This window comes from Artemia franciscana, chromosome 11 (assembly GCF_032884065.1).
Source record: "Artemia franciscana chromosome 11, ASM3288406v1, whole genome shotgun sequence".
Classification (NCBI taxonomy): domain Eukaryota; kingdom Metazoa; phylum Arthropoda; class Branchiopoda; order Anostraca; family Artemiidae; genus Artemia; species Artemia franciscana.
The window spans coordinates 22,224,770-22,250,671 of NC_088873.1; the positions used below are offsets into that span (position 1 = coordinate 22,224,770).

General features: G+C 35.2%; 2 protein-coding genes across 2 annotated transcripts in view; one reads left to right on the plus strand and one right to left on the minus strand.

Moving 5' to 3' along the window:
* The window catches only part of LOC136032962 (synapsin-like), a 194,034-nt gene extending 192,805 nt beyond the window's left edge, over window positions 1-1,229 (minus strand). Inside the window, exon 1 of the mRNA XM_065713454.1 lies at window positions 1,063-1,229. The gene's annotated coding sequence lies outside the window, so the exon portion shown is untranslated. The remainder of the gene's footprint in view (window positions 1-1,062) is intronic.
* Window positions 1,230-7,064: 5,835 nt separating this feature from the next.
* LOC136032965 (uncharacterized) overlaps window positions 7,065-25,902 on the plus strand; it is a 107,076-nt gene continuing 88,238 nt past the window's right edge. The window contains exons 1-3 of the mRNA XM_065713460.1: window positions 7,065-7,272; window positions 10,324-10,438; window positions 11,224-11,357. Of these exons, the coding sequence (XP_065569532.1) occupies window positions 7,213-7,272; window positions 10,324-10,438; window positions 11,224-11,357 (309 nt within the window). The 5' untranslated portion in view covers window positions 7,065-7,212. The remainder of the gene's footprint in view (window positions 7,273-10,323; window positions 10,439-11,223; window positions 11,358-25,902) is intronic.

Here is a 25,902-nt window from a genome sequence, read left to right on the forward strand (position 1 = left end):
GCTCACATAATTGTACAACTCTGGGGTCTAAGTGTAGTTCAACAGTCCCCCGAGCACCTTAGTATGTATAGAAATGTTGTACCTCTTTCAAATAGAAATTCCTCACGGATCTGATGACTTTCCTAAACTGAAACCTGGTAACTCCATATTTTGAGCAGTGGTGCTTGATCTTTTGTATGAATTGAAGGATTTAACGATTCTATAGTCTACATAATCTTTTGTCTGTATTATTGGAAGGCTTTACCACCCAACCCTACAGAGTACAGACATGTTGTACCCTTTTTTACTCTTGATTGCTCAGGGGTCATAGGCTCCTCGTCTACCCCACCCGGAGTCTTTCGATTCGTGGATCTTTCAGAATATTGTCTTAAATGATAAACCAAAATGAAATAAGTGTGTATTTTAAAATTGGTATTTCAAATGTGCATTTCAAATTTCAAATTCATTCTGGAATATTAAGAGTTTGAAGTCATTCGTTATAAATAATGAACTAGAACTGGGAAATGAGCGTTAAAGACCAACACGCAGCATTTAGTCTATATTTTTCACTCTGGTTTATGATTCCCATCATGGTTTATCCTCGAGGATCTTGAAGCTGGATACTATAGTCTGGAGATCTGACATAAATCACAGTAAGTAAATGTTCTGATATACTTATCAAATATCAAATATGTTATCAAAATATGTCAAATATATTTATATATTTATCAAAAATATATAAATATAATATATAAATATAATATATAAATATAATAATAATATATTAATAATAATATATTATAATATAATAAATAATTATAATTATAATATAATAAATAATAATATAATTTATAATAATAAAAAATATATAAATATTTTGATAATATACTTATCAAAATATGTTTGATTCTCAGCAAAGTTTCAAAATACGCCTAGACTTAAATTCCGCTTTTTTTAAGTTTAATTTTTTTTTTAAGTTTAGACTTAAAAACCCTATTTTGAACTGTTTTACTTCCGCTACCTGCACCATTTATAATGAGTAAAAAGATAAGAGATGCTTTTTTTTAAGCAGAATTAACTAACCTTGTGCAAGCTGTTACGCTAATGTAAATTAAATCCAGAGAATAGGTGCTTTTGAGCTATTTTCTAAAGAACTAGGATAACCAGACACTTTTCAAACTAAACTTCATCTGCTATCAGAAGAATCCTAAGTGACATTCCCCAATAGTGCTGATCGATAGTGATTACAATGCCATGCGCAAGTACCGGCTTTGAGAGAACTTCTGATTGCTTTGCCTCTTTTTGAGCAGGATCGCAAGAAGTCTCAAGGATGGGATGGCAGTTTCATCCGGAAAACTTGTGTCTAGCAAAAATAAGTTTAATTCGTGAATTTGATCTACATGCTGCAGAAAGTTGTTTGACGAGTAACGTCAGTTTGGATAGGTGCATGTGCCCCTAGGTTCTTGTGCTCCCCCTATAAATATACGATAAAATAATTTTTCAGGGGTGTTTTCATTTGAAAAATGCCTTTTTGTATTTTCGCTGAAAAAAACAATAGATTTGCCTTCCCATAGATTTCGAAAAATACATCTTGCCACAAATTTGCGAGTGATTATAAGAGTTGTCACCAAGGCCGTATCCAGGGGGGGTACCTTGTTTGAACCCTACCTCCTGAAATTTTCGTCCGACTCGTAAAAACTAACGAAAATACATATTAAATAATTTTTTATGAGTTTGTAAGGCTTTTTCACCCCCCCTCCCTAAAAAAATCCTAGATAGCGCCTTGGTGGATAACACCTGTGAGCTAGATGAATCTCAAATAACCTCATGGTAACAAGGCTAGGCTAGACGAAATATCAAAAGAAAGAAATTGATAAATATTTGGTTACATTTATTTCGTATATGCATATGCATTCGTAAATAAGTCTTTCTGTTTCTAAAGACAAGATCCACACGAAGCCAAATTATAAGTATGACTTTAGTGGTGGGAGTCAGGATTGTAAAATCCGTTTTATTGAAAAAAATAAGGTATTGGGAATTATTCTATTACTGCCTAAAATGAAGGTCCAGCAGATTTGGAAGTAGAAATTTAATGAAAGCAGAATTTTTGGGTCGCAAATTATGCCTATAATGTAATTTATTTTCCCTGGTTTTCAGTTGTAGGTCCAGGGGTTCTTGCGGAAAGTACCAAAGGAGCATTTTGACAGAGAGTTTCTGCATTTTTGTGGTTCAGTTGTTGGTGCTGTTGATCCTTGAAGATCCAAGTGAATATTTTAGAAACAATTTTAAAGGGTTAATTCCTTACGGGGGGCAACTTTTTCAGTTTATCTGCTTGGTGCAAAGATTGGAGTTATTCAGGGAAATACTAAATCACTATCATTGGCACATTTTTCAGAATGAATATTATGATTTGTTCCTTTCCCTCGGAACATAAAACCTAATCAACACCATTTATAATGTTGTTTCTAAAACTGCACCACTTACAAACTAAGACTAAATTACTTGGTCTTTACGCGTAACATTATTTTCAATATAATTAATGATAAAAATAATTTGATTCTATATTCATCGCCGAGTGACTGCCTCTTATATACTTTACTAATAATTGCCAAGCTGTGTCACTGCGTTGCATTGACACAACTGAATGCAAACTGAAATGAGAGGGAGGGAGGGTGAAGGTGCTAAGAAATTATTTTTTTTACCTCTAGGCTGTTTTTGCAACGTATTCGGTCTTAGGTCCTTTTTCATCGCAGCCATTAACCAGTTTTATCAGATGCAAAAGATTTGATAGCTTCTAGGAATTTTGAAAGTGGTATTCCCCATGAACGAATTTCTATGCAAGAAAACAGACACAATGCACATTCGTCGGCTTTTCAAAGAATATTGGTTGATGATAAAAAGAGAATTTTATTTTTATTGATTTAAAATTTGGTTGTCTTTTTTTGGCCAACTTTCTAATGTTACTTTTCTTCTAAGAAACAGACAAAAAGAAACCTCCGATTTCAAACAGTTCGTGGTAACGAACTCTAGGTACGGAGCGATGAATGATAATATGATAATAATATATATGTCAAAAGAATTATGCTGATTCAATATATACATAACGTTCATTAAGTTTAATGTTACCACTCAAAAGCTACGCGCCTGAAACAAAACTTGCCCAGTTTTTGAAAAAGGGGGAAACACCCCAAAAACGTCAAACAATCTTCATGAAAACCATACCATCAGATTCAGTATATCAGAGCACCCTACTATAGAAGTTTCATTGAAAAAATTTCAAAAAGATGAAATTTTGTGCCTTTTTGTGAAAACTTCTTGTGGCCATTTTAAGTGACCAAAGAGATTGGAGGGTAACTATCCTCCCTACATCGCCCCATTTTCCCCCAAAGTCATCCGATCAAAGAAGTAATCCTTTGAGATAGTCATTTTGTTGAGGATAGTTGAAATTTCCAAAAATTAAGGATTCGGGGATAAAATGTCCCTCTACCACCCCTGGGAAAACTTCTGTAAGTTGCGAAATGTTTTCATTTTTTACGTACAGCATTTGTTATTGGGAAGTGTACAAGAGATATTTTGGGGAGGGGGTGAATTTTATGCTTGTGAAGATTTACTGCAATGAAAACATTCTATGGGGAAGGAATTATTTAAGATTAATCTTTCCAGAGGCAATTTTTACACTGGTGGGATTCGGAAGAATTTATTCATGAAACTCTTTTTATTTGTCTTTCAAAACTAAATTTAACATGTGGAGATGTTCCTGGAGAAATATTCAGTGAGGTTAGGATTGTCTGGAGTGGTTTTCCATGGAGGAGAATTTTCCACGGGGAAATTCTCCATGGAAATTTTTTTCGCAGGAGCAAATTTCTGCTAGGGGTGGGGGATTTTTGGGGAAAATATTCCAAGGAGGAGGATACCAACATGATTTGAAAAACGATTAGAAATAAAGTATTTTTCAAATGAAAGTGTCCTAAGGAGAATTGTTCAGGGGAAGGGGCCTAAGTTACGAAATTTACCCATTTCTTGAAATTTTCCTGTGGGATTTTCAGCAAGGATAGAACTTTTCGGGAGGAATTTTGGGGAGAAAATTTACATGGGAGGAACTTTACTTAGACGAATTTACTGTGGAGGTAAGAACCTTTCCACAGAAGGAAGCTGGATTTTTCGGCATTGTTAGAAAAATGATCAAAAATTGAATAAAAATATATTTTTTGGTTTAAAGTAAGGAGCAACTTTAAAACTTACCGCGCTCCTCAAAACCTCGCTCTTTACGCTAAAGTTTGACTTTTTGTCCGAATTCCTTATGAACGACTCCTGGAACACAAAGGCTATTTCATAAGAATAAGAAAAAATTTTTTAAGTTACAAAATTCCCTCATATACATAATAATTTAAGCTCGTTTTAAGCTTTAATATTACTCCTTGTTTCCAGTAAAAAAGAACTTGCTCTTTCTATTTGGTCTATAGAGATAAGAGAACATTTAAAGCTTAGAGGACACGTGTCATACCATTCTTCTACCTCACCTACTAACATGTTAAAGTCACTAACAGAAATTTCGTGCAATAGTAGACGGTTGCACTTTCGGACTCATGGGAAAACAATTCCTTTTAAGAGTTGTAAATGTCTCTATTTAATATACAAAGACAAAATTTGGGCGATTGGGCCAGGGAATTGTTGCACATAAATTTTAGCATTTTATTTTATTTAGATTTTAGTCTTACTTCAGTTCAAAACTGCTGCTTTCTAGCTTACCTGCCTATAGGACTCCACTTCATCTTTAACAACTTAGGCTCTGGTTCCAGGACAAGCAGAACACATCCTTTTGGCCTTAGACAAGAATTATGCACAACTTTTCAGCATAGTGTATCATATATATATATATATATATATATATATATATATATATATATATATATATATATATATATATATATATATATATATATATATATATATATATATATATATATATATATATATATATATATATATATATATATATCCAAAGAGAGATGTATGTTTTTCATAAGAACCACGGAACTTAGACAGTTGCCATATTCTTACGATAAACTGAAACGGGTAGCTAAAGAGAAAAAAAAGGACAGAATGGATATTTTTTTTTTATTTGGAAGGAAATTGAAGCTCACTTTTGCTCCTTTCTTAGTAGCGACATTGGCCTGTGGCATTAGAAAGTCAACTTTTGAAACAAGACAGACACTATATACATTTTTTTTAGTCTAATCAACTATCCTTGATAAGCTGATCAAGGTGTATCGCCTCAGTATTTTAGTACGAAAAGTTGGTTATGGGGCAAATTATATTTGAAATTTGTGGTGGCTGAGAAGTAATTTTACTCCTACCCCACTGGTGACAGTTCCTATAAAATGGAAACTTGCCTTGATTTTTCATCTGTGTAATTGGAGGAACAATGTGGGCCTCGACCCCTTTGAATACCCGCCCCTCCTCGCTCCGTCCACTTGCTAGTTAAAAAGTAACTTTTAGAAAATTTTCAAGGTGTATGATTGGAAGACCAAACTGGACCCTTAGTCTTTACAACACCATACCCTCCCACCAATGGCTTTTCAGTAGAAATGTATGGCTGTTTTTTTTTGCACCGAGGAATAAGGGAAATTGCATCTCCCTAACGTTTTATTTTTACTCTTAGGTTTACTGCAGCATGTTACCGTCTGATTACTGTACTCTTCAGATCCACTTTTTGAAGCATGACTAACATCTTTGCCAACGCTATCGCAAAAGATGAGAAACTTGTAGCCCTTTTAAAACGTTTATTTTAAAATCTTCTATGTTTGACTTGAACAAGCTACTTCTATGGTGGGTGATTAATCTTCCATTGCGAAACATACTTGGTGTAAGTTTGTAAATAAGTTGATATTGACCATCCGTAAGTCAGTCTATGGGTAGTCTATAACGTAAGCCCTGCTAAATAAAGCCGTTTTTTTCTTTTATGTAATTTCTGAAAATATCCAGAGGAATTTTCAAATAGAACTGTTTGTGGAAGCTTTGTAGTGACGTTAACCTGAGCAAAAGTTGGCTGAAATTGAATATACATTTAAAAAAACATTCTTGAAATATAAATATTAATGTTAAAGAATCCCAATAAACAAAATACTAGCAAAAACTTAGAATTTTCAGTATAATGTTTAAGAAAATTGTTTTTGGTTTGAATGTCAAGCACTTTCATTTCGTCGGAGCTCAATACAAAGACTTAATATTTCTGAACATTTGATAATTTTCTTAGCAGTCTGCTCTGAAAAACCAAATGGAACCTAGGTTGCTTAGCCAAAATCTTGGATTAGTTACTGTCAAATGTGTTATTCGTTCTTGCACAGAAACTTTGTTTAATAAACTCTAAATAGAAAATGGAAAAGCTTAATTTTTTTTCCGCTCTCCTTTTTGGGTTATTAGCTACCAATTTTGGCCAACAGTTTGTTAAGACCATGGAAACAGAATGTTAGTTAATAAAAATTGTTCGCTTACGTCTTCCGGAAACGTGATAATTGGGCAGGAAATTTAAAAACAATTTGCTTGAAAATAAACTTGAAAATTTCAGAGAGTGTTTGTAGGGCCAAGAGGACCTCACACCAGGACACAAAGTATATTCTTAGAATATGTAAAATTTAAGAAACATTAGCAGTCCTGGAGTCTCTACCAATGCTTTAAGCATAAAAATTAGTCAACCTGCTTTGCTGCGGTTTCTAGTCTTTTGAATATTGTGCTTGAAATTCTCTAATAATTTTCTACAACAATAATTCAAATTACCAGAGAAATTCTCTAAGAATGTTAATGAACACTTTGTCTTCGGGACGGGGACGTAATTTTTGAGAAATTTGTTAGCTAATAGTTTTTGTTTGGACGGCGGAAAAACACCTTAAATCATGATAATGCGAATTCGCCATATTCAACTCGGAACAAGTCGTCATCTGACATGCGGAGGTATATTTTGTTTCAATTATTCTATTCGATTTTGTCGCTCTCTATGAAACTTGTAAAACTTCAGAGCTAGGTACCCGTCTAATAGGTATTTGGCATGGTAAAAATGTTAAAAGCGGGTAATATTGCTTATGGGAACCTTTAATAATTACCATCATTCAGTAGAACTGAAGATTCAACACACCTTAGAGAAAGCTAAAAAACTCAGAACTTAATGTGTATGGGATAAGCTTATAAGGAAAAGTTATTGTGAATTATGTTATGAACGAGTGAAAAAGTGAGAAAATGTGGAAAACAGGGATATCATCTATTGTCGGATTTCTTTTAGTCGCCCACCTTCATTTAGTAAGTTAAATTGACGGTCAATGTTGGTATTACCTGAACAATTGTTTTGGGTCATGAAACTATTGTTAATAGACTGTTGTTGGCCTAATGGTGTTCTATCTTTTTTATTCTGTAAAGTTCTAATTGGAGGGCATTTTGCTATCATGAAAAGTAGGAGAGTTACGTGAATGATACTTTCAGAAGTGTATGAGAGCCTTAATGGTCTCCTGGAAAAACACTTCGGAGCACCTACCTCCACAGTTCCCTCCAGAGGGGACGGACTCTTAGCAATCCTATTTTATAAAAGTGAAATAGTGCAAAATAGATATTTTCTCAAATAAGGTAAAAGAAAAGTGTTTTGAGCCTCATACCTTTGCTTAATCGTTTTTGCTCAAAGTTTTTAAAGACCTGTAAAATCATTTCTTAAATTTAGAGAGAGAAAAAAAACCCTTGATATGCCTTAAAATTCTTCTGAAATAGCACAAAGGTAAATGTTTAGTTTCGTCACAAGCTGTCTAAAGTGCGTATTACTGCATATAGCAAGATTCTCATGATCGGATATTGTTTTTTTCATTATTAGAGAAGCGCATCCATTTTTTAGCTTTCTTAAATCCCCCTCCAACGAGACTAAAAATGCATAAAGTGGGCTTGCTTACGAGTAGGCTAACATTACCTATAGAGCGAAGCGTATTAGACCATCAACAAAGAGTAGTAAAACTAAAAAAAAAATTCTCAGGTTTATTAAATAAATATAGAATACAGACCTCGCCCCGCTGCCCGCGGGGCTCATCGACTAAAACGCTTTGCTCTATAGGTAATGTTTCCTGTAAGCATGCCGACTCTACGTATTTTTAGTCTGCCCCATGGAGGAGGAGGGTCAACCAGAAATGGATGCGATTCTAGAACTAGCATTTCTAAGTGCTCTGAGCTGGAAACTAAACATTTGCCAACACGAATTATGTTGCAAAAAAAAATTATTAAAGATAGGCTAACGAAAAAAATAAATAAGAAAGGGGTAGACATAGCAGCTTTCCTCCCATGATATATTTTAGGACTTGGATTCATTCCTGAAAGTTTCATTCACGTAACCCACCTACTTATTAAGACAGCATGGAGCTTCTAAATTGTTATTTTGGTTTTGTCCAACAGTTCGTGGTAACGAACTGCAAGTAAGAAGCGTCGCGGCAAACGAGTCCCCAAACACAAGTGCCGTTTAATTAGAACAATAGGCTAAGAAGCTTTTTTGTAAGTACTAAAAACAATTTATCATGAAGGGCGAGGGTATTAAGAAAGGTGTACCCCCCTCATATACGTTATAATTTCTGTTTGTTTTAAGTTGTAATGCTGCTACTTATTTTCAGCTGGGAAAACTTGTTTTTTTTTATTTAATTCTTTTCAAAGATTTGATGATAATCTTATGAAATCCTTCTAAACTTGGCTAGGCTTAGCGGTAACAGTAACAACAAAAGAAAAACACAATTTAATGGGTCTAAATTCCCATTCAACACTCTTTCCAAATTTGAAGTGTAATACTGTGACAATTGAATCCCAGCACCCACCCTCCAATCGCTGAAAATTGCCTTAGGCTATAAACAGAAGTTTGCTCATTTTGTTTGTTTACATTATCTTTTTTGCTAGGCCTATTTCTCATCAATAGTTGGTTTTAATGCCAAATATTGTTGGTTTGAAAAGAAAAAATAAGAACGAAGTGAAAATCTGACACCTAGAATTTTACCTGGAAGGGGGCTGGGACGCAATCGCCACGGTAGCGAAGAGTGTAAGCCAAGAATTGGGGCTATTGAGAAAGAAAGATGTTAAGAAAATTATTCTTACTTTATACGGTAATATGCAGAAAAAAATGTAGTTAATAAAAGCGATCCCGTTATACACTATCCCCCTCCTAATGTGCAAATATATAACCCAAGTTATATATTTCCCATGTGTTTTTCTCTACTTGATTTCGTCAGTGTTGGTTCAATTTACGGGGTCATGGGTTAAACAAAAGTTACACATGGTAAAATACGTAGGAATCATACAATTTGGGCTATATGTTCCCACGTCAAGGGGGTTGGGGTTTGAGTATAGTGGGAATTGTATACATTTTCCGTTTAACTCATAATGAGATAACTAAGAAATATACTTACGTTAGAATTAGAATTTTATACTGAATCCAAATATAGCACTCATTTGCGTCAGAAATGAATCTTATCCCCCTCCCCTAATGTGCAAATATAAATTCTGAGTTGTATATATGCACTGAATTCTCTGTAAGTCACTCTTTTCTTCAAAGTTAATTAACAGTTTGTCAAAATAATAGACAGGTCATTGTATATTATGTATAGAATTCAGGGTATATATTTGCACATTAAGAGGGGGAGAGGTAAGGCTCATTTCCGATGCAAATGAATATTACGCTTGGATTCAGGATGAAAATTTTTGATTCTAAAGGCATGCCTTTTTCCTGGATATATCATTAGTGAGTTAATTGGAAAGTTTACTGGAAAAAAATCCCCTCTCAAATAAAACACTGGATACACCAGGGTTTGAGAGTAACCTCTCAAATGTTACGAGTGGTAACATTTTACCACTCGGAACGAAGTAAAGCATGGCAACTAGACGCGACACTTAATTTTTTTTTATAGAAATACTGAAGAGCCAAAATACATTATGCCCTGAAACTCACAGAGAAGAGCTAAAAGAAAAGCTAAAAGAAAAAAACTAAAATGCTAAAAAAAGCTAAAAGCTAAAAAAAAGCTAAATGAAAAAGCTTCCTCGTATCAGTTGATGGCTCCTCTAAAACACTCGTCGCCCAATGTTCTTTTTAGATCTACAAGAAATAGCACGTCTATCGTATCTTTTAACTACCTTAAAAAAAGGTATTAAAATTGATGGTTTCTCTATCCCCCCCCTTCTCAAAGCCTGTGCTTATAAATGACGAAAAAATTATAAGAATTCTAGCTTGTACTGTTATTACTATCAAAGTAAATAAGCCGTTTCTTTGTTTTAAACATTATCTCCTCTCTAGACAATAATGATTTGCATCGACTAATAGTACAGTAAATGTCTTTTTAGTGTCTGGCACAGCTGACCGTAACTCCAGGTGACCAGGAGTTCAGTCCTCATGTATCAGCAACATGTCAAGCAGGAATAATGACTATTACAGTGGAAACCGGCTCCCCTTTCACAGGTATTTGTCTCTTCTAAATCTTCAATTTACTTCATTTGTACCCTACGTATAGACATACATGCATATAGATAAAAGGTTGGGGATGGTGCTTCACCTCTATAATTACTTCAATTATCCCCATATGGAAGTGTTAGAAAAAGGACGCTATCATGACAGTTGACAGTTGGACTCATGAAATCATGACAGTTGGACTCCTAAATCGGGAAAATGTCCCTAAAACTCCTCTTAAGGTTTTCATTTGCGCCCCTATTCATCCGGACGTCATTCGTGCATAACTTAATACGTGCCGTGTGGAATGCTAGCAGCAAAGCAATAAAAGAGCTATTGCTGTTGATCTCCTGAAAGTCAAATATCCCAGCGACGGATTAGAAAGTCTGGTTTGTTTTTGGAAAATAACTTGGCCACTACTATCGTCTGGGTTCTTGTAGATGAAAAAAGGAAATTCTCTCTCTCTCTCTCTCTCTCTCTCTCTCTCTCTCTCTCTCTCTCTCTCTCTCTCTCTCTCTCTCTCTCTCTCTCACACTCACTCTCTGCACCCTTTCACGCGGTATATAGGGACATCTTCAGAATTTTGCAATAGAAATTAATGAAGTTTGTGATTTCTTCAAGTGGAAGTCGCAAATCATATACACTAAAAGCAGTTGGAATCCCAATAATTGGAATCCCAATAATATGTACAATTTCCTCTTAGAAAAACTGCATCCTCTCGTAAAAGTTTTGCAGATTTCCCCCTGAATTGTTTTTCACACCTCGTACGATTGCTAAGTTTTTCTTATGTATTATAGGTATTATTCATGCCAGAGACTATCGAAAGAAAGAATGTTTAATACCTGGGACAGGAGAGACGTCTTCTATACTTCGAGTAAATCTCTATGCCAAGCAAAATGATTCAGATTACTGTGGTGTTGTGAATAAAGAGGTAAGTATAACTATAAAAAAAAATGAAGTAAGGGTGTATACATGTAGGATATATCAGTCGTGGGTGTAAAACCCAGTAAAGTCATAGAGAAGTGCTCTTTAAGAAGAAGAGCCCAATGTGAGCTCAGGGTTAATTTTTTGTCTTTGAAAAAGAATTATGCTAAAAAAAAAGGTCTGAAAGCGTTTAGCATGCCTCATTTTCCTTTGGACTGTATGCTTCTGCATTCTTTTTAGATATTATTATTTACGTCCGTACAACCGTCTTGAGTACCCTCAATTCGTGCCTGATGCCGAATCATTCATTCTCCTCTACTTCACTAAACTAAATGACATAGAATGTGCTTTTGTACTTTCTATATTTCTATATTCTCTCTATATTCTTTTCTACAACCACCATTTTTAGTTATAGACTACCGAAATCAGCATCCTTATTTGATTTTACAATTGATTCATCGCCTAACTTTATAGCCACTCGCCACCCGATGCAATATATTTCGTCTTGGCTATTATGAACACGTTGTCTCAGCTAGGGTGTTTCCATCTAATGGTTAAACACTGTAGTGAATTAGCTTTATTTGAAATTCAAAAGACGTGGTTATATTCTTCTACCCATTTCTATCGTACCCCAGATACCTGAGATCGCCTATAGGCAGAACTGGATTTCACCTAGCCTCCCCAGGAGTAAGTTTTTTGCTAGTCCTCCGGGGCTTCAAGCAAAACAAACGCACCATTTGCTCCACGATACTGTTTCACTGCAGATTCCACTCGGAGTCAGCACATAATCTCTCAGCATCTACTTTTACTGTTGCTTTATATTTCATTATGCATGGAGAAATTTGACTCTACACAAAGTTCAACTGAAAGCTTGCACAGATTGTTTCGTGTTTTGTCTGCTTTAGGATAGCTTGGAGGCACTGGAGGATCCCGAAATCTACTTAACTCTCTCCTTTCATTGCACCTAAGGGACCGTTCACGCTAGTGAATATGGTGGATAATTCATAAAATTATTCGCCTTGTACATGAAAATCTGTGATAAAGTTTGTACACGCTTCTCTCAGTGTGTTAAAAATTAATAGAAGCGAGTCCTATTTTCTGTGATAAAAATTGTACGTAGACTATTCGAAGCCAATAGGCTGCCGACTTTCATGTCACGTGTGTATTTAAGAGCGAAAAGAAGAGAAGTCTAATATTTTGTTTTGCCAAAATGAGTTATTGAAATGGAAAATCAAAGGAATTTTAAGAGTTGTTTTTGCTGAGATTATAACAAAGAGAGAATACTGACTCTGCTAATGTAACAAAATGGCAGTTTTGCAAGTTTAACAACAACAACTTTAAACTTGCTGTGATAATTGAAAACATCTGGTAAACAAATTTTTCCAACTATGAACAGGCGTGGAGAATAAGGGTTATACGCGTACAGTTTACTGTGTTCTTTACGCGTAAGCATGAACAATCTTTAACTATTTTTCTAATCTTCTAGGGCTTCAAAAAAATAAACGGATCGCAATGCTTCTGTGCTTACACGGTATTGCTTTGTTCCAGACTTAACTTGGAATCCGCTCCTAGTCTTTTTATCTACTTTTACTGCTGCTTTGTATTTTACTCTACATTGAGAAATTGATACACAATAGTATACTCAACTAAAAGTTTGCACAAACTGTTTATTAATGGCTTTAGGATATCTTTGAGGGTTGCTAGGACCCTGGGCTCTATGTCACGATCAGTTACGTTGTTTTTTAGCTACTACCATTTGTTTGTTCAAACATCTGACTTGACCTTTTTCAATTGTTTCTTGTGCAGTAATATGCGTTTCGTGCAAGGATAAATGTTGAGTATATTAAGACTTTTATATTGTATCTTCGTATTTCAATAGACATTTGCGATATCCTTGTCTGACTTAATTTTCCATTTTTGTAATAATTCCAATGAGGAATATTTATCTCGTACATTTTCGATTCACGATGGACCCCTAGGAACTGATTAACCTTTCTAAACAGAGAAAAGCCTCTGTTTTAGGCTAGGGGCCAACTGATATGCATTTCTGGGACCCGATGCCAATATATCGGTATCGTACCGATAAGATACTGATATAATCTGCCGGTAAATTCTCCTTCGAAAAAAAACTTATCTAAAGTGCAAAACCTGCATTCTCTGGCCACATTCATACTCAAATGGTAGTAGTATCCCTTCAATTACTCCGAGTAGCCCCATATCCCGTTACTCCGAGCGAGCCGATATCACATTACTCCGAGCGGACCTATATCACACCATTATGAGCGCACAGTACCCCATCATTCCGAGAAGACACATATGGCGTTATCGCTATTTCCGGTTCATAAGGAAACTCTTGGAAATGCTTGCCAGCTTTTATTTCTCGGTGAAAAGATCTTTGAATACAAGCGGCCAGGCCACGATACTCATCCCGTGATCATTGATATAAAAGTTTGATGGTGAATTACTTAGTATCACAGTTCTACATATACACTTGATTAGCTTATATTGTTTCAAGTTGGAAAAGGCGTTCTAATATTTTAAAAATGAGTGGTTTTACACTATTGCACCTTGACGAAGTTGACAGTGAAGAGGTGAAGAAAAGAGCTTCCATTGTAGCACTTGAAACTGAAAAGAATTGTGGACTAATATTTGAGTGGGATGAGATGTTTAATAGATATGTTATATTTTTGAGTAAATTTAAGTTGGAAGAACCATTATATTTAGCAGCAAAAGTGAATATAATGCATACATCCAGACTAAAACATGGATTGAATATAATCATGAAACACATTGAGGACAACGGATTGACTCACCTCATAAAAAAGAGTGAAAATGTATATTATTCTTTTACTACATTTCTGACAACAAAAAATGTTTTATATCGTGTTTTTTTCTGAATAGATATTTTAGTTGATCGTTCACTCATCTCTCTAGGGAACCAATAGGCGTTGAGAATGAACAAAAAATAGAAACTTACAATTGTTAGTTTAGTCCATGATGGGCAGTGGGAGTGTCAAGAACAAAAAAAAAATGGATGGATTTGAGAAACAGAAAAAAAGTTACCCATCAAAAGTTACGAGCCTGAGAAAATTTGACTTATTTTAGAGAATATGGGGAAATACCCCCTAAAAGTCATAGAATTCTAACGCAAATCACATCATCATATTCAGCGTATCAGAGAACCACACTGTCGAAGTTTTAAGCTCCTATCTATAAAAATGTGGAATTTTGTATTTTTTTGCCAGAAGACAGATCACGGATGTGTGTTTATCATTATTTTTCTCCAGGGGTGATCTTATCGACCCAGTGGTCCTAGAATGTCGCAAGAGGGCTCATTCTAACGGAAATTAGAAGTTCTAGTGCCCTTTTTAAGTGACCGAAAAACTGGAGGGCACCTAGGCCCCCTTCCATGCTCATTTTTTTTCCAAAGTCACCGGATAAAATTTTTGAGATCTTGTTGTGGTGGGAGTAGGTCGCGGGAGGTGGTTATGTGTGGGGGTCTTTTCATGGAGGAATTTATCATGAAGGAAGAGAATTTCCATGAAGGGAGCGCCGGATTTTCTAGTATAAAACAATGAGAAAATAAATATAAAAAACAGGTATTTAAAACGAACCGAAAATATTACGTATCTAAGGGGTTTCGTCTCCTCCACAATGCCTTGCTCTTTACGCTAAAATATTTTTGGTAATTTCAACTATTTATTCTACGGCCTTTGTGAGTCAGGGTTCAATCTTAAAGAATTGGGATAAAATTCAATTCTTAGTGTAAAGAACGAGGTATTTGTAAAGAACGAGACGTATATCCACACATTCCAATGGACAAGGACATACGAGTATATAGGGGGAGCTTTTATACGTGCCAAGACTGTAGTAGCCAAATACTACTAAGTCGTGATTCTACTGTATATTATTTATATACTGTGGACTGGGTATAGGCTGGACTGGGAGACAAAAGGCGTGAAATGTCAGGCATGCTCAAAGGCACATACTGGTGTACATTAACAACAAATATTGTATATATCCTTGATCAATGATGTGCTTGATCAGACCTTGAGCCTCGTACCCCCTTCAAAAGCCCAATTTTACCCAAACTTATAGACTCCTTTTGTTCAAACTATCAACTAAAAGGTATTGCTTTATATAGCCCCTCCCCCTCCAAAATAAATATTATGTACTAAATAACGTAAAAAAATAATTCTAATCTATCTGAGACACACTGTTTTGTAAATGGCAAGTTTCTCGTCTTTCTTCTTATCTAGAGCCATACTATACAGCGTTAAAAACAAATAAATTTTGACCAATCTTCTAAGACTTGTATCTTTTATAAGATTTAGTATCCTGCTTCTGCTCTCTAACGACGTAAGAGGAACGAAAAATCAACGGAAATATTCACTGAATTTGCGCCCAAAGCCATATTTGGCGTGATATCCACAAGATCTTAAAAATAAGGGAAAAATATCCTTTAGATGAAACAATTGAAAATATTTTTTAGAACTAAAAAATGCAAGCTTATAATAAAGAAAAAATTCTCATTTTTGCATTGTTGCAAAGAAGTGTTTAGGGACTATTCATGCTGAAACTTTAGTTCCTACTTGAACTTTGTAAAAATTTAGTTCAAATCTTTTGTTTTTTGGGGGGTGGGGACATCAGAACGTTTTCAGAGTGATTATGGGGGGCCTTAGAATTGGAAATAAGCGCACTTTTAGACCACCTATTTTTAATTCTTCAAGGAGGTTGTATGGAGGTCGTTGGTCATTCGGACAAATTTTAGCTTTTCATTGTATACTTTTCTGTGTCCGTTATCTAAAAGATCTGCTACCAGATTGTTTTAAATCATTTTTTCCAGGCCCTCCCTCAGTCCGACCATACAATACTCGTTGTCCTTTAAGTAAGCTTCCTGTGCCTTTCATTGTCTCCGAACAGCCTAGATTTTCGCCTAAAATTATTATTACAAATTATTCGAACATATATGAATCTTTTTTTTTTGATCAGAGTCTATTGCTATTGACACTAAAAACTAAAATCAAAGCTCTGCTAATTAGTAAATACCCGACCGTTCAGCATTTAAATGTTTTTTGCGAATTTTTTTTTGGTGTGGGATAGAGTGAGAAGTGTGATGACTCCGTTTCTTCTGGCTTGTTTGTTTATACCGTTTGTATTGTCACCCGTCTTTCGACCCAGTTTCCCTGTCGCGGATGTTATGTGAATAGTTTTAAATATGTACAGTCTAAGAACAAAAGAATTTGAACTTGGACCAATCGCAGGGGGGTTCCCTCCTTAACTGTATCCAGGTGTTCAAGTACAGAAAAGTGTATTTTATATCAGTTCAAAATGAATGCTCTCACTGTGAATTTTTATTAATACTCCCACCACCAGTCCCCCCCCCCGCTCGCAAAAAAAGAAGAAAATTTAAAGATACCTCAAAAACTCGAATCACTAGAATTATTCTCCTCCGCTTGGATCCCTACATTTTGGACATTACTTCTAATCATTGCATAACAGTTTTTCAGAATTCCTATGGCATTTTTTTTCTACACCTTCACGTGAACTTACATAGGACCCGTATCGAGCATTTAACATTATCGGGTTAAGTGTTTTACCTTATTGAATGGTAATCTGAAACCAAGGTAAATGCAAGCTTGTTTCTGGGTAATAATTATTCCTAGATGATACAGGAGCCACAGACCATTTTCATTCTTACGTTAAGCTGTTTGGAAACGGCACGTTACGGAACGCCAATGAGAAATCTACATCAACCTTAAAGGAAGCAATTTTTCCTTCAACCCATTATTTGCACAGACACTTTTTATTCTGAAGGCAAATAAAAAAAGAGCTCTAATGTTTTCTTGTACTTCATGTGACGGAAATTTGCCATCGGCACAAACATTCCGTTGACAAAAGACAAATTCTTTGTTGTCTGTATTTGGATTCAATTAACTCCAGGGTTATTACGTTTAATTGCAAATCTCTTGACTTCCATGGCTGATTGCTTCTGTTCCAGAACCTAATTACTCCATATTTTTCTTCCACCGTCTATAGCCTGAAACGTCAGAGTCTATAGCCCCCTAGTCAATACCTCGCTCTTTACGCTAAAATTCGAATTTTGTTTCAATTATTTAAGAATGACCCCTGAATCACAAATTCTGCTGAAATAGAATAGATAGCTCTTTTGAAAGTAATAAAAAAAATAGCGTAAAGATTGAGGTATTGAATAGAAGGCGAATCCCCTCATATACGTAATAATTTCTGTTTTTTTAAGTTTTAATGTTGCTCCTTACTTTCAGCTGAAAAAAACTTTTTTTTTTTTGTTTGATTTCTAATCTTTTTTTTTAAATAATGCTGGGAAATTCGGTGCCCCCTTCATAGAAATGCCCTTTCCCCCATGTAAACATCCTCCATGGAAAGAACGTGTGCATAATTCCCTATAACCAATATTAGATGTAAACAATGGACAAAGTTCATTACTTGCAGCCCTTCCCTCGAAGACTGTGGGGGATTACGTCATCCTCAAAGACATAGTTATTAGATTTTCGACTGTGTTGAACAAAATGGCAATCTCAAAATTTGTATCGGGCGACTTTGGGAAAAAATAGCGTGAGAGGGGGCCTAGATACCCTCCAATTTTTTTCACTTAAAAGAGCACTAGAACTTTTAATTTCCGTTCTAATGAGCCCTTTCGCGACATTCTAGGACCACTTGATCGATAGAATCACTCCTAGGGAAAACAAACACTAAAGTTTGACTCTTTGCTACAATTCTACTTTTTAAAACAATTAAAAACTTTAGCGTAAAGAGCGAGGGATTGGGGAGGGGACAACCCATTTCATATACGGAGTAATTTCTGTTCGTTTTAAGTTTTAATGTCGCTCCTTACTTTCAGTTAAAAAAAACTAGTTTTTTTTTATTTAACACCATGCAAGGATAAGACCTTCACTAAAACTTTCTTATCATCTGAATCAAACGCCTATTTATCATGGTTGCAGCGGTAGCTGAAACCTATTAAAACCTAAAAAATATGTTTAGAAAAAAAACTGCCTAGTGAAAAAAAATTGCCATCTGACACTAATTCATGAATTTTAACTATTATTTCGGTTTGTCTTAAAAGTAAAAGCTTATTGCAAAAAGAAATTTATAGTGATTTCGAAAAAAATATGAAACCCCTTGAAACAGCATCAATCAAAATGAAAAGTTTATCATTGAAATTAGCAAAGTCGAAAACTTAAAACAGGGAAATTGCAGCCCCCGACCTGAACAACAGGAAAATAACTTTTTTCCTGGGTAGCACTGATCTGTCTACCGTTTTTATGGCACTAGGTATTTACCAAGTGACATATAGCGATCACAATTTCTGTCCGTCGGTCTCTCGAACCCTGTTTTGCTAGCTCAGGCACTTCTAGATAAGCTAGAACGATGAAAGTTGGCAGACGTATCAGGGACCAAACCATATTAAATTAGAAATAGTCTTTTTCCTGATTCGACCATCTGGGGGGGGGGGGGGGTAGAGAGACAGTTAATTCGGTAAAATTAGAAAAAGTGAGGTATTTTTAGCTTACGATCGGGTGATCGGATCTTAACGAAATTTGATATTTAGAAGGCCCTCTCATCTCAGAGCTCTTACTTCCAATCTCGACCAGATGCGGTGACAGTGGGGGGAGTTCGAGGGGGAAACAGAAATCACAGGAAAACGCTTAGAGTGTAGAGATCGGGATGAAACATGGTGGGAAGAATAAGCACATGTCCTAGATACGTGATTGACATAACCAGACGGGATCTGCTCTCTTTGGGGGAATTAGGGGAGGGGGAGGTTAATTCGGTTAATCCCGAAAAATTAGAAAAAATGAGGTTTTTTACTTACGAACGGGTGATCGGATCTTAATGAAATTTATTATTTAGAAGGACCTCGTGTCTCAGAGCTCTTATTTTAAATCCTGATCGGATCCAGTGACATTGGGGGAGGTTGGAGGGGGAAACCGGAAATGGAAAACCCTTAGAGTGAAGAGATCGGGATGTAACTTGGTGGAAAGAATAAGCACAACTCCTAAATACGTGATTGAGATAATCGGACCGGATCCATTCTCTTTGGGGTAGTTAAGGGTGGGGGGTAATTCGGTTAATTCGGAAAATTAGAAAAAAATGAGGTTTTTTTTTATCTTACGAATGGGTGATCGGTTCTCAATGAAATTTGATATATAAAAGGACCTCCTGTCTCAGAGCTCTTTTTTTTAATTCCGGCCAGATCTGATGACATTGGGGGAGATGGAGGGGGTAGCAAGAAATCTTGGAAAACGTTTAGAGTGGAGAGATCGGGATGAAACTTAGTAAAAAGAATAAGCATAAGTTCTAGATACGTAATTGACATAACCGGATCGGCTCCGCTCTCTTTGGGGAGCTTGGGGGGGGGATTCCCAGTGCTTTGGTGAGTTCGGTGCTTCTGGACGTGCTAAGACGATGAAAATTGGTAGGCGTGTCAGGGACCTGCAGAAATTGACTTGACAACAGTCGCTTCCACGATTCGACCATCTGGGGGGGGGGCTGGAGGAAGAGGAAATCTTGAAAATGGAGGTATGTTTATCTCCCAAATGGGTGATCAGATCTTAATGAAACTTGATATATAGAAATATCTCATGTCACATTTTCAATGCTCCATTTTTAATTTAGACCGGATCTGTGGACACAGGGGGGAGGGGAGGCAAAAATCTTGTCTAAAATATTTTGGTGTTAATCAGGGGGGAGATGATTAGTAAAATAATTTAGACATACCAACATTTTCCTCAGGCTTTGAAAACCTTCAAAATCACTCTAGAAAAATAGTTACTCTTTTCTAACCGTCGAGTTGACCATCTTCAAAAATCGTGTACACCATTTTGTGTAGTATGGATTTCTAAACATTGTTTGAAAAACGATCAGAAATTTTATAAAAAGAAAAAAAAACAGTTTTAGTACTTCCTTGATATATACAACACACGCGAGAATTAAAGTTAGGTTAATCATAATGAAATTATCCAAGTAAGATAAAAATATTACAGTTTAGAAACAAATTTAGTCTATATATTTCTATATTGGGGGGGGGATAAAGCATAGCATGTGTTAAATACGTAACTAAAACAAACCTATTCTAACCTAGCCTAACCAAAATACCAACTAAATATTTGATTAAAATATAGCTAAAATGTATTTTCCCACCGAGGGAAAGCCAGTGGTCTGGTATAAAGGCCTTGAAAACCGGCTATTGTATCATGCTCGCGATACAATATCTCGCGTGTGTTCTATATAACAAGGGAGTACAAAAGATTTTTCAACTGAAAGTAAGGAGCGACATTAAAACTTAAGATAAACAGAAATTATTCCGTATATGAAGGGGCTGCTCCCCCCCTTCCGAAAATATGAAAAAGGTTATTGTAGTGCTGTTTCCACATTATATTTAAATTTGAAACGGGCAAAGATTAATTTAACAAGGGAAATATAATTAGTAGGTTTATTTGTACTAGTTTTATTGATATATATTAGATAGACTGTGAAACAAGTAATTTTCGTTCGCTTTAAGTTTCAACTTTACTCTTTACTTCCCTGAAAAAACGTTGTTTAAAAAAATTATTAATCTATAAAGCCGAGGACTAAAGTGGTATGATGATCCAGACACTTGTCAGTTATAACACTAAGCATGAAAATTTTATCGACGCATCCCCTCTCTTTCCTAATGCCACGAGATTCTTCTCTTGAAACTTTATCTACAGGTCTCTGCATATTATCTAAAGATCCTACAGGTCTAATAAGTACGATTATGCTAAGTAATTTCCTTAAAGAAATTAAGCTAATGACCCTATAATTACTACACTCACTTACCGCACTATCAGTATATGAGGCCATGGAAAAAAAATGTATAGTATTATATATCTTTTTAATTGTTTTTAGATGTGTTAATTTTAGTTACATAAGGAATTATAACTATTTTTCATTGCTTCTAAAATAATTTTTCCCTCCCCTTAAGTTGATGGAAAATCAGGGGAAAAAGTCAGAGACTTGAATTAAAATTTATGAACCTGAATTCCTAGTATACGACCGTACTTCTAGTGGTCATTACACAAAGAAAGACGAAGAACTTAGCTTAAAGAAATTTAAAATCTGACCTTTCTTTTATAGTTCCTTTCTTTTACTTTTTTGAATTTTAAGCTCCGGTAATTCCTTTCTTCGCTTTTGTTTACGCTCGTGCTCAGTAAGCGTAAAGAATGCTTTACCTTGTGCTCAAGTTTTTCTTTCTTTCTTTTACGTAGGTTCTTTAAATCAAAGTTTATCAACCTAGGTTGCAATATTTTCTGCAAATAACCGCCAGCATTAAGAAGCGCTAAACAGTTTTGGTACTGGCGAGTTTTCCAAAATATTGTTTTGGTAGTTCGCTTTATTATTTGTTAATTAAATAAAAATACAAATGTTTTTAACCGACAGTAAGGAGCGATTTAAAACTTAAAACGAACAGAAATTACTCCATACATGAAAGGGGCTGTTCCCTCCTCAACGCCTCGCTCTTTACACTAAAGTTTGACTCTTTCTCTCAACTCCACTTTTTTAAAAAAGTAAAAAAAAAACTTTAGCGTAAAGAGTGGGGCGTTGAGGAGGGAACGGGCCTTTCATATACGGAGCAATTTCTGTTCGTTTTACTTATATATTCAAAATCAGTATTAAAATGTGACTCTTTTGATGTAGCTATTGGTATCAAAATTCCATATTTTGGAGTTTCAATTACTTGAGTTTCTCATTATTGAAATTTCATTTTTTTGGAGTTTCAATTAGCTCCTTACTACAGTTCGTTACCGCGAACTGTTTGATTCCAGATTGGGGGATCCAGTACCAAGAATGGAATTGCTCTGGCAGGAGCTTGAGTCGGTGAAGAATCAAGTGTTGTTGTTTATTCTCTGAAACTGGGATATCTTCTACGAAAAAGTGCTGGAAGTGCTATGGTTTCCCTTGCTCCAATACTAGTACAAAACCCTAATAGTGAAGTTTGGAAAGTGTTGCTGTCTAAAACCTAGCTCCGTGATCTCCTATCGGATCAAAGACCTCTGTCAAGACCTGGAAATCTGAATAAGTTAGTCTTGATCAATGCTAGAACAAACTGATGATGTAATTTTTTTGTCGTTGTTTCCGCCGAGCTATATAATAAGATTTAGGTTTTTAGTTCTATTGTGTGGATTATTTGTTATGAAAAACGTAAATCAGCGATGCTGACTGTTTTTCAGCAAAATATATTGTCTGCATGTTTTTAAATGTAATATCAAGCAATGATATTTGATGAAGAAAAATGCGTAATTTAGTTTTTACACTTATGAACTCCGTTGTTTATTTGTGTTTGTACGTTGTATCATTTAGACCATATCTAATGTTGAAAAGGGAAATGCTGGTTATTTTCTTAAAATAAAGAATCTACTATTGAATTTTTTCCTTTTCTACTAATTTTTTCAACACTAAAAACTAATGAAACTTTTAAGTAATTCAATTTTCGCACGCCATGTTAAGGTTACATTACTTATGTCTTTTTAAGTTCCGTTATTTGGGAAAACTCAGCTATTAATAAGTCTCATGTTAATTCCTCGATTGGAATGTATGAATAGGACTAGATTCTGACTCTTTTAACAACGCGGACATATCTTTGACACATTTTCGACACAGGTAAACCACGTAAATAGAATTTAATGTCTAGATTGTTTACCAAGTGATCAGGCAAACCAAACAGTTCGTGTCAGCAAATTGCAAGTAAGCAGTGAGCCATGCTAATAGTAACCGAAACCCTAAAAAATGAGTTTTGATAGTATTATATGCGTCAAAAGATTCAGATTTTTATGATAATGTCAAATGTATACAATTTATTAAGTTTAAAAATACCCACAAAAAGTTACTATACCGAGAAAATTTGTCTGGTTTTAGAAAATGGGGATATAATACACGCAAAGGGTGAAAAATCTCGATGATTATTATATAAAACAGTTCGTGGCCACAAATTGTAAGTAAGGAGCGACGCGGTTTAATAGTAAACAAAACTCTAAAAGTGGAATTTCAATATCAATATACATATCAAAAGAACTGACTTGCTGTGCTAATTCCAAATATATAATATTAATTAAGTCCAGTTTTACTCATCAAAAGTTAAGAGCATGGGAAAATTTGCTTGATTTTCGAAAAAGAGGGAAAATACCCCCTAAAGGCCAGGGAATCTTAATGAAAATCACGTCATCCTCCGAGAACTTCCGAGAAGTTTCATTGTGGACTTTCAGCTGGGAGATTTTCCACGGAGAGAATTTTCCATATAGAGGAAAGTTTTCGGGAGGGGGAGGGTGAACTTTGCAGAAGAAATTTTACATTGGGGGGACTTTGCCAGAATTCCTATACGAATTGCTTTTATTAGTCTTACTTTCTCTTTGCCGACTCAATTTTAAATGTAGAGATATTAAGAGGAAGTATCTGGGAAGTAATTTTTACCGGGTTGGAGTTGTCTAGGGTACCTCTTCGTGGGGAGGGGGGGAAGTTTCCACGGGAGAGTTTCTCCATGGGGGAGTCTTTGGCGGGATAAATTCTCTAGAGGGAAATTTCTGCGGGAGCAACTTCCTACTAGGGGACGGGGTATTTGCGTGGAAAAATTTCCACGGAGGAGGGGATTTCTGGCATGATTTTAAAAACAATCAGAAACTGAAGTCTATTTCAAATGAAGGTGCGCTAAGAAAGTTTTTTCACCCGCATTGTCCGTAAGATATTTTCTAGAGGAATTTTCAGCTAAAATGGAATTGCCTGGGAGGAATTTTCCTGGTGGGTGGGTGGTATTTTACGTGGGAAAAACTTTCTATGGAGGGATTTTCTGTGGAGGAAGGACGTTTCCATGGAGGGGGAACCGGATTTCCTGGCATCATTTAAAAATGTTCAGAAAATAAATATAAAAAAAAGTTTTTTCAACTGAAATTACGGAGCTACATCAAAACTGAAAACACAGAGGAAATTATTATATATATGAGGGGGACTCCCACTCCTCAATACCTCGCTATTTGCGCTGAAGTTCAATACTTGTCCCAATTTTCTAAGAACGACTCCTGAGAGACAAGGGCCGTTTAGTTAGAATAATAAGCTTTTTAAATGTTCTAAAATACTTTAGTGTAAAAAATGAGGCATTGATGAGGGGGCAGCACCCCTCATATACGTAATAATTTCTGCTCGTTTTAAGGTTGAATGTTATTCCTTACTTTCAGTTGAAAAAACTTTTTTTTTTTTGATTTTAATAGCATCACATTCAGACTGTCAAATTTTAGGTGGCTACCTAGAATTTTGACGACTGTTTTATTTACTTTTTTTGCTGAACCGAGCTGGCTTTAGATTTTGTCTGGGGGTGAACTCTTTTCCTCTGATTTTTGCAAAAGAGTTTAGCCTGCTCTAGTTTCTTTTTATGTATTTCAACCGACAAGCCTTAAAGTCGTTTTCTTAATCTTTTTTTTCAGAAAACTGTACAAACCTCCCTAATTCTATAGTTTCTCATTGGATCGATTTTCGAAATAAAATGTCAGTCTATTAGCAAACAATGAAAAAACATAATTTTAAAGGATAGTTTCGCCTATAGTCAGGCCAGGCATATACATGCAAACTAATTGGGGAGGGGAAATGGGGCTTAAAAAGTGTAATAACAGGAGAATTGAGAATTGATAAAAACACAACAGTCTTGAGATTTCAGGTTTTTTTTTATAAATGTATTATTATACATGTTTCTTTTTCATTTTGTGGCTCGTATTTCAATGAAGCCAAGAAAAACTTTGTTTACTGAAATTCTTACTTTTTTCTTATTTTGAAAATTCCTACTTCTTGTCAGCTTTTTTTCTATTGAAAACAAAGATGCACAAGTATTATGCATGAAATGTAATAAGAACTGTAGGTGTAGAATAGAGAGTTATCAGCGAATGTGGACATCGAGATATGGGGTGTATTCCAGGTTGCAAGGCGTTGTAATTATACTTTAACTACATAAGTTTCTTGAAGTTGCATCCACCGGGAATGGTTGTGAAGCAACTACGGGCTTATTAGGTTGTACGTTTATTTTATTTATGAGTTTCAATTATATTCGTTACTGTTTTATTATAATTTAGTCAAATACTGATTTTAACATGTTTTCAACTGGTGTTAATTGCCATGATGATAATGATACACAGTTACTTTACTTAAAATGCTCGCTAAATAACTTCAGTAAAGATTATTAAAAAAGTAACTTATTAGTTTCATTATAGTTTCATAATAATTTAGTCTAATAATCATTTCAACATGTTTCCAATTGGTGTTAATTACAATGATGATAATGATGTACAGTTACTTAACTGAAAAATGCTCTTTAAACATCTTTAGTAAAAGCTACTAAAAAGCAAATTCAAAGTTACTTTTCTTTCGTTCCAGCTACTAAGACAATGTCAGATGGAAAAAAAAGAGTTACATTTTCGTGTCTTTTATTTATTCTTTGTTGAACCTGGAATGCAGCCATGATCAGACCTGATGAGCGTACGCATGAAGGTTTTAAATTTGGGGACATTTGA